The sequence below is a fragment of the Lynx canadensis genome, chromosome A2 (genome assembly GCF_007474595.2).
Source record: "Lynx canadensis isolate LIC74 chromosome A2, mLynCan4.pri.v2, whole genome shotgun sequence".
NCBI classification, from domain to species: Eukaryota; Metazoa; Chordata; class Mammalia; order Carnivora; family Felidae; genus Lynx; species Lynx canadensis.
In genome coordinates, this window is record NC_044304.2 from 161082351 (window position 1) to 161095998 (window position 13648).

Genomic DNA, 13648 nt, shown 5'->3' on the forward strand with positions numbered 1-13648 from the left:
TTTAAAATACTTTTACTTGGGGCACCTGGGTGGCTCCGTTGGTGAAGCGTCCGACTTCGGCTCAGATCACCATCTCGCGGTCCGTGAGTTCGAGCCCCGCGTCGGGCTCTGTGCAGACAGCTCAGAGCCTGGAACCTGCTTCGGATTCTGTGTCTCCCTCTCTTGCTGCCCCTCCCCTGCTCGTTCTCTCTCTCTCTCTCTGTCAAAAATAAACATTTAAAAAAATAAAAAAAAAAAAAAGAATTGTCCTCCGAAGTCATTTCCTAGGTCAAGGTCCCAACATTAGAATTCTTTCCTATGTTAATTACGTAACCTGGAGAGCAAATGGAGGTAACGCCCCCCCCCCCAAGTACGCTTTCTGGCAACAGCTCTCCCCTCCTCTTTCTGTGTGTGCGTGACAGGTCTAATTGCCCCGGGAAGACCATTGCCTTCGACCCCTACCTCAATGTCCATTTCCTAATGCTTTGATGGTCAGGCTTTCATGCAATCTTAGCCCTCACAGGATTTTTTTTTTTCCTCCTGGGCTAAGACAGCTTTAGACGCCCCCTGGGTAGGAATTACAATACCAGTGAGAACAAAGGAAAGAAACCACTTTTTATTTTGCAGAATCATTCTATTTGACATAATCTGGAAATACACAGATTCGTTAACACACTTTTCCTAGCCTCCACTTAGGCTGCTTGTGACACAGATGCCTCACAGCCTTCCCTCCTCCTTTCCCCATTGCCCCCAGCTCCCCTGCTCCCCAAGCTTCCAATGACCCTGGGCTGGTCTTGGCTGGAATACTCTTCGGTGGTTTGGAGAGGAATTCAGGAAAAGGTAGAAGCTAAAACTCACTCTCCTTATGGTGTTGGTTAGTGTAATAGGGCTTTCCAAAGCCTTAAAAAAAAAAAAAAAAAAAAGGTTTAGCAGAAGCAGAGCACACACGGAAGAAATTATTTTTCTGTACGACATTTCAGTTTGGTAACGTCGTACGTAGGATTCTATTTCTTGTACGACATTTCAGTTTGGTAATGTTGTACGTAGGATTCTATTTCTGCTGCTCACAACTTAAAATGCAAAAGGAAAAGTGGAATAAAACCCAGAGAGTAAGAAGCACGTCTGTTCGTTTCCAACTCATGGGAAACACGTTAGTGTTCTGTTCTCCAGTAGCAAATAGCTAAGCCACATCGCTTATATTTACTAAGATTTTGAAAGGCAAAAATCAGACCTGCCCTTCTAATGAAGCCCCAGCACCCTGCTCTGTGGTTTGACTGACAGGTACATCCATTTTTCTGAAAGGTCTTGTTACTTTCAGCAAAGCCTGTTATTCTTAGCCCTGAAAAGTCATGCTGTGCAGCAGGGCACCCCAGGCTGCAGGAAAGGGGCACCAGGCTTTCTGTCTCACGTCTGACAACTTGAAACATTTAGGAGAAAGTGGAAAATTTATCTTTTAGATGATGCCAAATGTGTGCTATTTTGGAAACAGCTCAGGGATCCTATCTTCTCTTTGTTTTATAATCACAACTGGCTTATATTAACCAGCGGTCATAAGTTTGTAGTTCTCAGATTAGAATTTAGGATAGGGAGGGGCTCCTGGGTGGCTCAGTCGGCTAAGCATCCCACTTCAGCTCAGGTCATGATCTCACGGTTCGTGAGTTTGAGTCCCACAACACGCTCTGTGCTGACAGCTCAGAGCCTGGAGACTGCTTCGGATTCTGTGTCTCCCTCTCTCTCTGCCCTTCCCCTGCTTGTGCTCTGTCTCTCTCTGTCTCTCCAAAATAAGTCAATGTTTAAAAAAAAAATTTTTTTAAAGAATTTAGGATAGGGAATGATAATTTCAACCTATGTGTATGTCCCCCAAAAGTTCAAGGACTGTAATAAGTTTATACAAACAAAAATGTAATACTTCATCTTTTCGCAAAATAATGTAGTAGGCTCACATCTTCACGTTAAGATATTTCTTTTTATTACTGTTTCTGAAAAGAATCCAGTTTTGTTTTATTAAGCCTTAGAAAAAGATTTGCAATGTAGGAGGAAAAAATTCTGCTTCTCCCAGCAGATGGCCTCTTTGTAACTGAGTTACGTTTGTCACAGGTCAAGAGCTATTTAAATTACACCTGCATATTTTAGTCCCGCCTTCCTCCATAAGAGAGAAAAGCATATAATAAACACAGCGAAATTTCATTAGTGTCTTTCAGGGACTAATAAAACGTCATAGTATAGAATTCTATACATCAGTTATGTATACAGATTTAATTCTAGCTGTCTGTGCACCTTTGGAAAGGCAGCTGGTCAGGAAGATGTCACCGATCAAAAAATTTAGCCTGTAAGAATCTAACATTTCAGCGCCCTGTCTAAGGTTTATCATCCGATCGTGTTAGAATGGAGGAATGAGGTTTACGTGGTTGTATTTTGCTTTCTTAGATTGACACTCTTAGCTTTTTTTGTTGCTTTCTTCCCCCTCTTTTTTGAAGTTTCTTATAGTTGTGGTTATTTCCCATTTATTTATCCCCCTGATCCGTTCAGGCTCCCGTCCGTGCAGCTATGACCAAATGGGAAAGTTGTATCCAGTCTGATCAACTGCGTCCAGCTCTCTGTCAGTTGAGACCCGGATACTCAGCCCTAACCCCCAGAGTCACCATTTAGGGTGCCTGTCAGCCCAGCTCATGTTTCCAAGTGTATATCAGGTGACTACTCAGCCTTCTCGTTTCAGGCTGATATTCCAAGAATTATTTAAACCTTCACTCAGGCGGTGATTTCAGACCCACTCCCTGCTTATTCCATATAACCGCTACTCCACGCTTGAGGCTGGAGGAGGGTGTAGAGAGTAACGGATATTCAGCCTTCATAGATGAGCGTCACTGTAAGAGCAACACAACTAAATTTTCAAAGATGAGTGCATTTTCAGTGAGATAGATTTCCCAGTGAAAGTACTTCTGGAAACAAATGCATATAAATATATAAACATAGAGTCTGTTCATTTATAAAGACCTTTATATATGTAAATATATATGGCGTGCCTGGGTGGCCCCGTCGGTTAAGCCTCCCACTTCAGCTCAGGTCATGATCTTGCGGTTTGTGGGTTCGAGCCCCGCGTCGGGCTCTGTGCTGACAGCTGGGAGCCTGGAGCCTGCTTTAGATTGTGCGTCTCCTCTCTCTGCCTCTTCCCCCTCTCAAAAGTAAATAAACATTATATATGTAAATATACATGTAAATACAAATATAAAACATGTATATAAATATAAAGCTGTATGGGATCTACATTTCCTACTTCCCCTTCCTCTCTCAAAGCCACATTCCATACCTGTTGACCCCACGAAGCTGATAAACGTTGGCCCGCAATGAACTTTGCCTTAACCGAATTTCCACGGTGTTTGCTGCCATCCCGCACGACCAAAGTGTGGATGACAGACTGTCTTGATATACAGTCACAGTTACCGTCACGCGTGCCGTCCCTGGCTGATCGCTCTGAACAAGAGGGTATTTTAGACATCTTGCGGAACACAAAGATAGCCAACTTTCGGGGTCTGCTCTCAAGGAAACCGTAAATCTAGTAGAGACACAAATTCAGGTTTGTGTCCCGTCTGGACAGGGAAAGAACACACCGGGGCCAGGTAGCCGAAGAAACCATCTGGAGCTCTCTTCTTTTTTTTTTTTTTTTTTTCAACGTTTATTTCTTTTTTGGGACAGAGAGAGACAGAGCATGAACGGGCGAGGGGCAGAGAGAGAGGGAGACACAGAATCGGAAACAGGCTCCAGGCTCCGAGCAGTCAGCCCAGAGCCCGACGCGGGGCTCGAACTCACGGACCGCGAGATCGTGACCTGGCTGAAGTCGGACGCTTAACCTACTGCGCCACCCAGGCGCCCCTGGAGCTCTCTTCTTTAGAGACTGGAGACCTCTGATGTCCTAAAGTGGCGGATGATCACAGGTACTAGGTGTGGAGAGAGGAAGAGACAGGAATTTCATGTGAGTGGGACAGAAGTGCTAAAGGCCAAATATCAAGGGGTTTGGAGGAACACCAAGTTCCTCCTCAGAATATTCCCCGAAGAACAGTAATTTGAGAGCCAATGGCACAATGTTTTGCCTTCTCTGCTTACAATTTTGCCACGTCGGGTTACCTTCTTTATGTTATTTATTTAACATTGTTCTTTAAATTGACTCCCCCTTTCCACCTAAACAAATTTATGTTCAAAGGAGAACGTGTTATAAGGAAATTTTGCAATACAACCATACAGCGAAATATGAGTATCACTACGATACAGCAGTGGTAAAAATACAACACTCTGGGGGCACCTGGGTGGCTCAGTCGGTTGGGCATCCGACTTCAGCTCAGGTCCATGAGTTCGAGCCCCGCGTCGGGCTCTGTGCTGACAGCTCAGAGCCTGGAGCCTGCTTCCGATTCTGTGTCTCCCTCTCTCTGGCCCTCCCCCGCTCACACTCTCAAAAGTAAATAAACATTTAAAAAAAAAATACAACACTCTGGAAATGTTAGGAAATTCAGCCCGTTGTCTGCGGGAGCGTTCAGCTCTGAGGCCTGCTGTTAAAAAGAGAAACTAGCTGGGGCACCTAAAAAGAGAAACTAGCTGGGACACTCAGCTGGTTAAGTGTCCGACTCTTGGTTTTGGCTCAGGTCATGATCTCCTGGTTCCCAGGTTCAAGCCCCACATCAGGCTCCACGCCGATGGTGCGGGACCTGTCTGGGAGTCTCTCCCTTTCTTTCTGCCCCTCCCTGCTTTCTCTCTCTCAAAAATAAATAAACTTAAAAAAAAAAAAACTTGTTTTAAAAAATAAAATAAAATAAAATGAAATAAGATGAAATGAAATGAAATGAAATGAAATGAAATGAAATGAAATGAAATGAGAAACTAGCAAGTGTTGGAGTGCTGGAAAAGATACTCCAGTCCCAACCTGACACCCTCTTTTTGAAGGATGAAAAGAGAATGGGAAGAACATATTCCTCGCCCTATGATCGCATGTTACTTAATATCCAGCCCTTGAATGACCTAAGGGCACCCCCCAGTGCCACCCGTGGGAAAATTCCCCCAGGAGCAGAGGGAGGGAATAGAGGGGACAGTGCCCCATGGCCAGCTGTACCTGAGTCTCTGGAGAGCAAAGGTTAGCTCCGTGGGCTGGCACCCGGGTCTGCCCTCTCTGTCCCTCCCACAGATTCTGAAAAGTCAGCTCTCCAGCCCCTAACGCAGTGATGGGCAGTCTTGTGTTAGAGACCCCTCATCAAAAGTTTTCATTCGAGGAGGGCACCTGAGTGGCTCAGTTAAGCATCCAACTTTGGCTCAGGTCATAATCTCACGGGTCATGGGTTCGAGCCCCGCATCCAGGTCTGTGCTGACAGCTCAGAGCCTGGAGCCTGCTTCAGATTCTGCGTCTCCTTCTCTCCGCCCCACCCCCACTCGCACTCTGTCTCTCTCTCAAAACTAAATAAAACATTTTTTTTTTAAAAAAGCTTTAAACCGGGTCTCGCTGACATTCTAACATCTTTTGGCCCTCTTTCATAAAAAGTAAAAACATTGAGTTTCACAGGGGTAGTTCGTCAAATCCCATCCTTACCCCCACCAAAAAGAATATTGAGAGGAAATTCTAGAAAGTGTAAAACAGAACAAAACGCAACTGATGAATAGGGCCCCATGGGCACACAAGAATAGACAGATGAGTTTAGTCTCTAAGGAAGATGAGAGCTGTCACTGGAGGAGTTGGCATCTGGATGTCCAGTCACGGAGGCCGTGTCCACAGTCGTCCGCAAGGTCCCCGCACGGTTCTGCCATCAGTGGGGCCGGCTGTGGCTGGTTCCGGTGCCCCGTCCCCCTCTCCTCTCTCGCCACACCGTTTGGTATTCAGCAGCTGAAGACGGGAAGCCGGGAGGCACGTAATGCCACCATCAAGCTGGCACATGTCCTCGCTGCCTCATGCTCCTTTCATCGTGAGGTTTTACCTGGAATTGGGTCATGTTTTTAGTGGGCTATTTTCAATAACCCACATCATTAATGTAAGATATTCAAGTAAAGATATCATTAACCCAATCATTGATGTAAGATATTAAAGTACTAATTACAGCTTGAGGGCATAACTTCAGAAGTGCCTGTACCGCATTTCTATGATTTGCATTCTTTAAAGCAGGTGTCCCCCCCCCCCCACCGCCACCGCCTTGATGCCTTGGCCGAGAAGACTCCATGGGGAGAGTAGTTTCTTACGGTGAATCGAGCTGTGGTATGTGATTCAGCGTGCAACCCGTTCAGTCGGTTTTACAGATTAACGTAATTCACCTGTAATGACCTCAAACACACCAAAGCAATAATAGCTTTACTATCATGTGTTAGGTGCTCTTAAGAAAGATGGATTTTTATCCCAGAGAAGCATCTACAGAACTTCCCGGTGCCTTAATTGATGCTGGCAACGTTTTGACATCAGTTCATTGCATTTTTTAAAACTTTATTACTGGCTAAGTTGCTAATGAAACATGGTCTTAGAGCGGTCTCTAATAGCCGTTAAAAAAAAAAAAAATTTCTTTTAACTTCACTTTCACAATTTATAGAGTCCCTGACTAGAAATGCCAAAATCCAAGTAAATATAAAAACAACATGATATGGTCTGTGTTTTGTTTTTATTTTTTTGAGAGAGAGCGAAATTGAGAATAAAATATCTGACTTCTCTGTGTATGAAACGTACATGTTCATTCGTTAGCAAAGCCTTAACTTCTCGATGCCTCAGTTTCCTCATCTGGGAAGAGGGGATAATCTCGCTCCGAGGGTTGCTGGGAGACTGTGTGACATGCCCAACACAGTACCTCACGTGTGTGCCATTTCGGGCCCACAGTACATACTGTTCATGTTACAATTATCCCGCGGCCCAGAGTGGGAACCTCCTGAACCTGAAGACTCCAGAGCGGAATGGGTCTCAGCCAACCTCAACTAGACTTGGAACGCCATCCGAGTTGGAAATGTTGGTGCTGCTCTCCTGGGCGTCCGAACTCTTGCTTCTGTGACCCAGTCGCCTTTCGGGCAAGGAAAACGGTTGAAACACTGGGGATTTTCCCCGAAAGGGAGCAAACTCGGGAAGAGGAAAAGCCACAGGAGTGAGCCAGCAAAGTGCAGGAGCCCTGAGGAGAGGAGAAAGCCCCAGTTCACCCCCAGGCCTCGTGCTTGCAGCCCAGCCCCCACCCTGCGCCCACCCCGCTGACGCATTCACTAGCTGCTCACAGCTCCTTCCCACCGTCCGGGGGTCCCTGATCCACCACCTACACCCCCTTCCTGGGACCCCCTCTGGCCATCTGCCTTGTGTCTGTTATCTCAGAGCGAGACATTCAGGAGAGGACCCGTCTTTAAGAAATGGGGACCCCGGGGCCCCTGGGTGGCTCAGTCTGTAAGCGTCCGGCTTCGACTCAGGTCATGATCTCATGGTTCGTGAGTTCGAGCCCCGCATCGGGCTCCGTGCTGACAGCGGGGAGGCTGCTTGGGATTCTCTCTCTCCCTCTCTCTCCGCCCCTCCCCCCGCTCATGCTTCCTCTCGCTCTCTCAAAAAAAAAAAAAAAAAGAAATGGGCACCCCCTGTTAAACTTGGAGCCTTCAGGCAGATATGGCTTTGAAAGCGCTCATTTTCCGTGTGTGATAGGGAAGCTCGCCCTACGTCAAGTTCAGAAAGCCATGTGAGCTGTGTGGGACTCTGTGAAGTAAAGCTTGAGTCAGAAGTTCATTACCCACATCTCCAGCAGAGGCAACAGAATCAAAACTGATTCACTACAGATGATCTCACGGCTTAGCAAAGGGCAAGAGAGCGCTGGTGACAGACGAGACGCTTACCCACATCCACGGCCTGACCCTGTCTCAGCCCGACGGCAAAGAGAAGGACGCCTGTCTTAGGAGTTTGCAGCCCTGGGGGGCTCACAGGACCGCTTACTTGCTCAGTGCACGCACTACACTGCCACTGGAACCACCTTTCTAACACTGTTCCCATCACGGTCCTCGGCAGCTTCAACCACGGAGTCTCCGCCTTAAATACGGGCATCTTCACATGGCATTCAAGGCTCTTCCCAATATGGCCCTGAGCTCTGAGCGCATCACGCTCCCACCAGTACCAGAACATAGCTAACCCCCCTGACACACTCGACCTGGAGTTCTCTTTCCTTTTATTCTCAAAACCTACTTCTAAACGAGACAAGCGTTGGTAAAGGTGTGGAGAAATTGGCGGGAACGTAGAATGGTGCCACCGCCATGGCGGTTCCTCAAAACCTAGAAGGAGAACAACGACCCTGTGATCCAGTAGTCTCGCTTCCGGTGTGTGTATATGCCCGAGAGAAATCAGGATCACGAAGAGATATCTGCACTCCCGTGTTCATTGCAGCATTGTTTACTGTAACAATAACTTGAAAACCAGGTGGGGCGCCTGGGTGGCTCAGTCGGTTAAGCATCTGACTTCGGCTCGGGTCATGATCTCACAGTTTGTGGGTTCGAGCCCCGTGTTGGGCTCCATGCTGACAGCTCAGAGCCTGGAGCCTGTTTCAGATTCTGTGTGTGTGTGTGTGTGTGTGTGTGTGTGTGTGTCCCTCCCACTGCTTGTGCTCTGTCTCTCTCTGTCTCTCAAAAATAAATAAATGTTAAAAAAAAACTTTAAAATAATTTAAGTGTCCAACGATGGATGAATGGATAAACAAAGTGTAGCATACTCTACAGCCTTCAAAAAGAAGGAAATCCTGCCATTTGCTGCAACATGGATGAACTCGGAGGACAGTACACTCAGTGAAATAAGCCAGGCACAGAACAAACTACATGATCCCACGTGTATCAGGAAATCTAAACTAGTCAAACTCCCAGAAGCAGAGAGAGTACAATGCTGGTCACCAAAGGGGCTGCAGGGTGTTGGTCAAAGGGCACATTATTTTCACTTACGCAATCGAATGCAAGAGAGCTGCCACCCAGCACAGTGCCCAGGGTTCACGATATCGTATGGCATACTTCCAAATGCATTCGGGGGTAGACTTCCTGTTAAAGCATCCTTACCACAAAACAAAAACAAAACCCACCCTCGTGTTACCTCTCCCGAAGTGCTATCCAGAGCCCCGTGTAAACTGGCTTCCCAGGCTTACCATAGACTTTGATAATTTTGCCAAATACATGGTTTGCTTCTCAGCTCAGAAAATCACAGTGTCCCAGAGGCTCTGGTGCCCGTCTGCCTGCCTCCCTAGCCCCGTACGCCTCAGTTTTCTCATACATTCCATAGGGATAGTAATGCTCCCTTTTCCATAGAGTTGTTCTAGGAATTAAATGTCTAATTTGTATAAAATATCTAGCATTTGTATAAAGCATATGGTTATAAAGGTTCAGTAAACGTTAACTCTTGTTATTATGCAGCATTTGTTCAGTTGTATCGCTTTGTTATTTGCATGTTTTCCCAGCTAGGTTGGGAGCTACTTACGGTCAACTTCCGTATTTATCTCTGTCTTCCTGCTCCTGTGGCCAGGCAGTGAGTACATGCAATGAATTGAATTGAATTGAATTGAATTGAATTGAATTGAGGTCTCACCAGATGGTAGGAGCTACCAGCCCCCAAATTCTTCCTTCTGAAGCCCTGCTCCAAGGCTGGACAGGCTAACATGAATTCTCCATCTATGGACGAAAAGCAGCAGATGGGACCGATGGAACTTGGGTTCCACCACCAAGCAGCCATTGTTCTGGTGCCTCGACCACAGATGTTAGCCAGATAGGAATTTGGGAAAGCAAGGAGCGGAGGTCTCCCTTCCAATCTGGGAACAGAGAGTTACCCTGCGTCTCCTTGGTCTGGGGATGTTTCAAGGGAGGCAGATCACTAGAAGGAGGGGATAGAAACCAAATATATGAGCTCTTTTCCTGGAAGGCAAGTTGGTGAACCTAGAACAAGGAATTCTGATATCAGACCGGGAGACAAAGAATCAATCAATGAATTCATCCAGTGAATCAATGAACTCATCCATCCAATAAGCCTGCAATTATCGACAAGAAAGCAGAGGAGGAAGAAGAGAACAGCCAGCGAGGGATCAGTGGGACCAGAGCCTCTTTCTGGTCATCAGGGGAACCCTTAGGAGACATCCTGAGTGTGGGAATTTTGTTTACAGTCCCAGGTACCTTCTGCCTCCCCCTGCTAATTGAATCATGGTCTAGCTCAGAATCACAGGCTGAAATTGACTGCAGGAGGAAAATATGGAGAACGGTTCATTAAAATCTCTTTACGGACTTGTCTAAGTAAGCCCCTTTTGGAAGTACCACTCTCCGTTGGACTAGGACAGGTCAGCCCTTGAACCAGTTCTTTAACATGATGAATAATCAGTACATCCCCTTCTGCCTCCAGCGCCTAGAAGCTCCCTTCTCTACTGATTTATTCTTTCATTGACGGGAAGTAAATGTTTATACAAGACTGCTTCACCTGGGTTCCTTCCCCAGTAAGAGACATCACCTGCTCCGAGTTCAACTTTTCAAAGAAGTAGGTGGCCTTCTGTTTCCCCAAGTCGGTGTTTTTCACAGCTCCACCGGAAGGGTAAATGTCTCACATCCTTGTTCCTGGTGGTAAAAGACAGTCGGCGGGTTGGCATAACATCCCGTCTGGAACACAAGTTGCTCTGTTCTTCTCTGAGGGTGCATTTGCCCACCACCTGGGTTGGTCACGCTATGCCATCAGTGTCTGTGCCCGTGGTTCTCAAGCCTTAGTGGGCTGCAGAGGCACCTGGAGGGCTTGTGAAAGCCCAGATTGCCAGCCCCCACCCCCCACCACCCGGCATTTCTAACAAGTTCCCAATCTGCTACACAGATTGTAAAACTCAGGGCAGAGGGTGGAAGAGACACTTGCTTTTACTGATCTAACTGGTAAGACAACGTGTGGTTACATTAATTGAAACAGTACATTGGAAATGCCTCTGCTCGATTCCCCTCTGATTTGAATGTTAGTTTAGGAAGACGTTAAGCACACAGAGCGGGGGAAGGTAGCGATTCTTAAGTGCGTGTGTTTATTTGTGACTTGAGTCGGGAAAGTTTCCTGACTTCCAAAACATCCATCGGATACTAGCTGGGTTTCTATAAACCTCAGAATTCTGAGGGGATTGGACACTGAAGAAAGAAAACGCTCCGTTCTATAGGCTATGGGAACTCTTTTTTTTTTTTTTTAATAAAGGATTCTGAAGAAGAAGAAGAAAATAAGAAAGAGGTACAAAACAGAACCATAATTCACCAGGAGGGCTGAGCAGGGAGCCTTGTTCAATATATGTAAGAGGGAAAAGAGAAGGAGAAAAATCAATCAGAACCACGTGAGTGTTGTTAGTTCTAACAATACCACAGGTATCCAGAAGGTAATTATATGTGCATTTTATTGTAACAAATAGAGTCGTATTCTCCTCACCCTACACAATCTCTGGCAACGCAGAGGTTCTTTTACAGCGAAGTCTCCAGCCCTGAGCCTTGCCGAGTCATTAATATTTCATCTGAAAGAATGTAACATCTCGCACTGAAACCTGAGAGTAAGGTTTGGACACAGGCATCAAAGGCGAGGATATTTTACCGCCGGAATACAGTGAGTGGGAGACGATTTTTATTTTCTCTTTCTTTATCTTTTAGAAACAGGGAAGATTGACCAAGAGATTCACAAATACAACACCCCGGGATTCACCGGCTGCCTCTCCAGAGTCCAGTTCAACCAGATTGCACCTCTCAAGGCGGCCTTGAGGCAGACCAACGCCTCCGCTCACGTCCACATTCAGGGCGAGCTGGTGGAGTCCAACTGTGGGGCCTCCCCGCTGACCCTCTCACCCATGTCGTCTGCCACCGACCCCTGGCACTTAGACCACTTGGATTCAGGTAAGGCAGGCTTGGCCAGGTTGCTTTATTTCCTTAAACCTCGGTTTCTTCATCTGCAAAATGGGGTTATAACAGAACCTCGCTGGTGAGGTTGTTGGAGGATTAAGAGTGTGAAGGAATGGGTGAGCCAAGGAGTGCTTAGCACATAACCACGTGTGCAAAAGTTACCACCGTCAGCCTCGCTCGGAGCCAGAAGGAGATAAGGTAAGGCACGTGGGAGCTATTGACTCATTTAAGTGGAATTAGGAGATGCCTAAACCGAGGTCTTCGAGGTGACTGTCAGATGACCCGATGCATCACTTCCCCTACTTACGCCTTTATGAGTCACTGCAGCCCCACAGTCCAAGGCCAGGGGGCAAGCTTTACCTAAAGCAACACAGAGATTCCTCTCCCGACCGTGTATCTATGTGCATAATCCCATAGCCTTCCAGGTCCCAAGGGGTGCGTGTAAGCTTGCAAAACCCTGTGGATTTAGTCTCACTCCTGCAGGTGCCCAGACATGTAATTTGAAAGCACAGGCCTGCAATAAAAGGCAGCTCTTGGCTGCAAAATTAATTGGGAGGAACTTCACGGTCCCATGACACCGAGTGGTGGAGAGCCATAGGTCTTTGTTCTCTGCTCTACTCAGCCCGACCTTGGGTCCGTTGGATCACCTCTCCAAGCCTGTACTTTGTCACCATGAGGTGAAGAGTGGGGTGCGATCTCCACAGCACCTCCACATAAGAGCCCGTGGGTGTCCGAAGCAACGTGTAATGTTCCTCAAGCTAAAAACAGGAAGAGGACGGTGGAGGCAATGTGGCTGGAGGCCTGGGTTCCAGCACTATCACTGCCTCTCATTAGCAGGTTAAACATAGACATGTTTCTTCAGTTTCCTCGTGAATAAAATGGGAGTCATAAGAGGCACCTGGGTGGCTCAGTCAGTTAAGTGTCCGACTCTTGATTGGGGTTCAGGTCATGATCTCACGGTTCGTGGGATCGAGCCCCATGTTGGGCTCCACGCTGACAGCAAGGAGCCTGCTTGAGACTCTCCCTCTCTCTCTGCCCCTCCCCTGCTCGTGTTCTCTCCCTCTGTCTCAAAATAAATAAACATTTTTTAATGGAGATCATAAGACCCAGTTCACAGAATTCTACATGGGATGATATACTAAAAGCAGTTAAAATGGTTATAGACACATAACGAGCTTTTAAAAAGTTAAGCGGCAATAATGTCGTCATCGTGTTAGACACGATTTGCCATGATGCTTGAATGTCCAGTAAAGGCTCCCAAATCCTCCCCAACCCTAACTTCTGATTCATAACTGTTCATCATGTGAACATCATGTGTTTGATTACGCATACTCCAGCCCGTACCCCGTATTTATCAGTTTCGGTGCCCTTCTCGTCACTGTGATTCCTTGCCGGGATTTGTGCCGCTAAGCTTCACAAAGCTTTGAAAAAAGCCAAAATTGCCCCACTAGCAGAATAGCCAATTTACAGACGAAACAATCCTCTTTGTTCCTCGCACACGGATTCCTATAACATGATGAGGGGTGCTGTGTGCCAGGGGCACTTATAAAGAATTCTCTTTCATGAGTGTCGTCAGGATTACGCAGCAGGCTGGTTTTTCCTCTTGGGCTGACCTGAACAAAAGAAAGCATTCCTAATGCCGAAAGAAGAAAAGGAGTGAAAATATGAGCTGAGAAAAGACCTATGTCAGGACCACAGAAGAACAGAGATTTCTCAGATAAATTCCTCCAGATGCCAGAGCGGACCAAGACAACACAGGATCTTTGAAACGCTCAGGCTCTTAGGCTGCTACAGGTGCATGAGTCGTGAGCGTGTGTGGTCTAAGTCGGCT

The 13648-nt window shown here is 46.8% G+C and overlaps 1 protein-coding gene across 1 annotated transcript in view; it reads left to right on the forward strand.

Moving 5' to 3' along the window:
• CNTNAP2 (contactin associated protein 2) overlaps window positions 1-13648 on the forward strand; it is a 1395900-nt gene that overhangs the window by 1351617 nt on the left and 30635 nt on the right. The window contains 1 exon segment of the mRNA XM_032592507.1: window positions 11572-11811. Coding sequence (XP_032448398.1) covers window positions 11572-11811 — 240 coding nt within the window.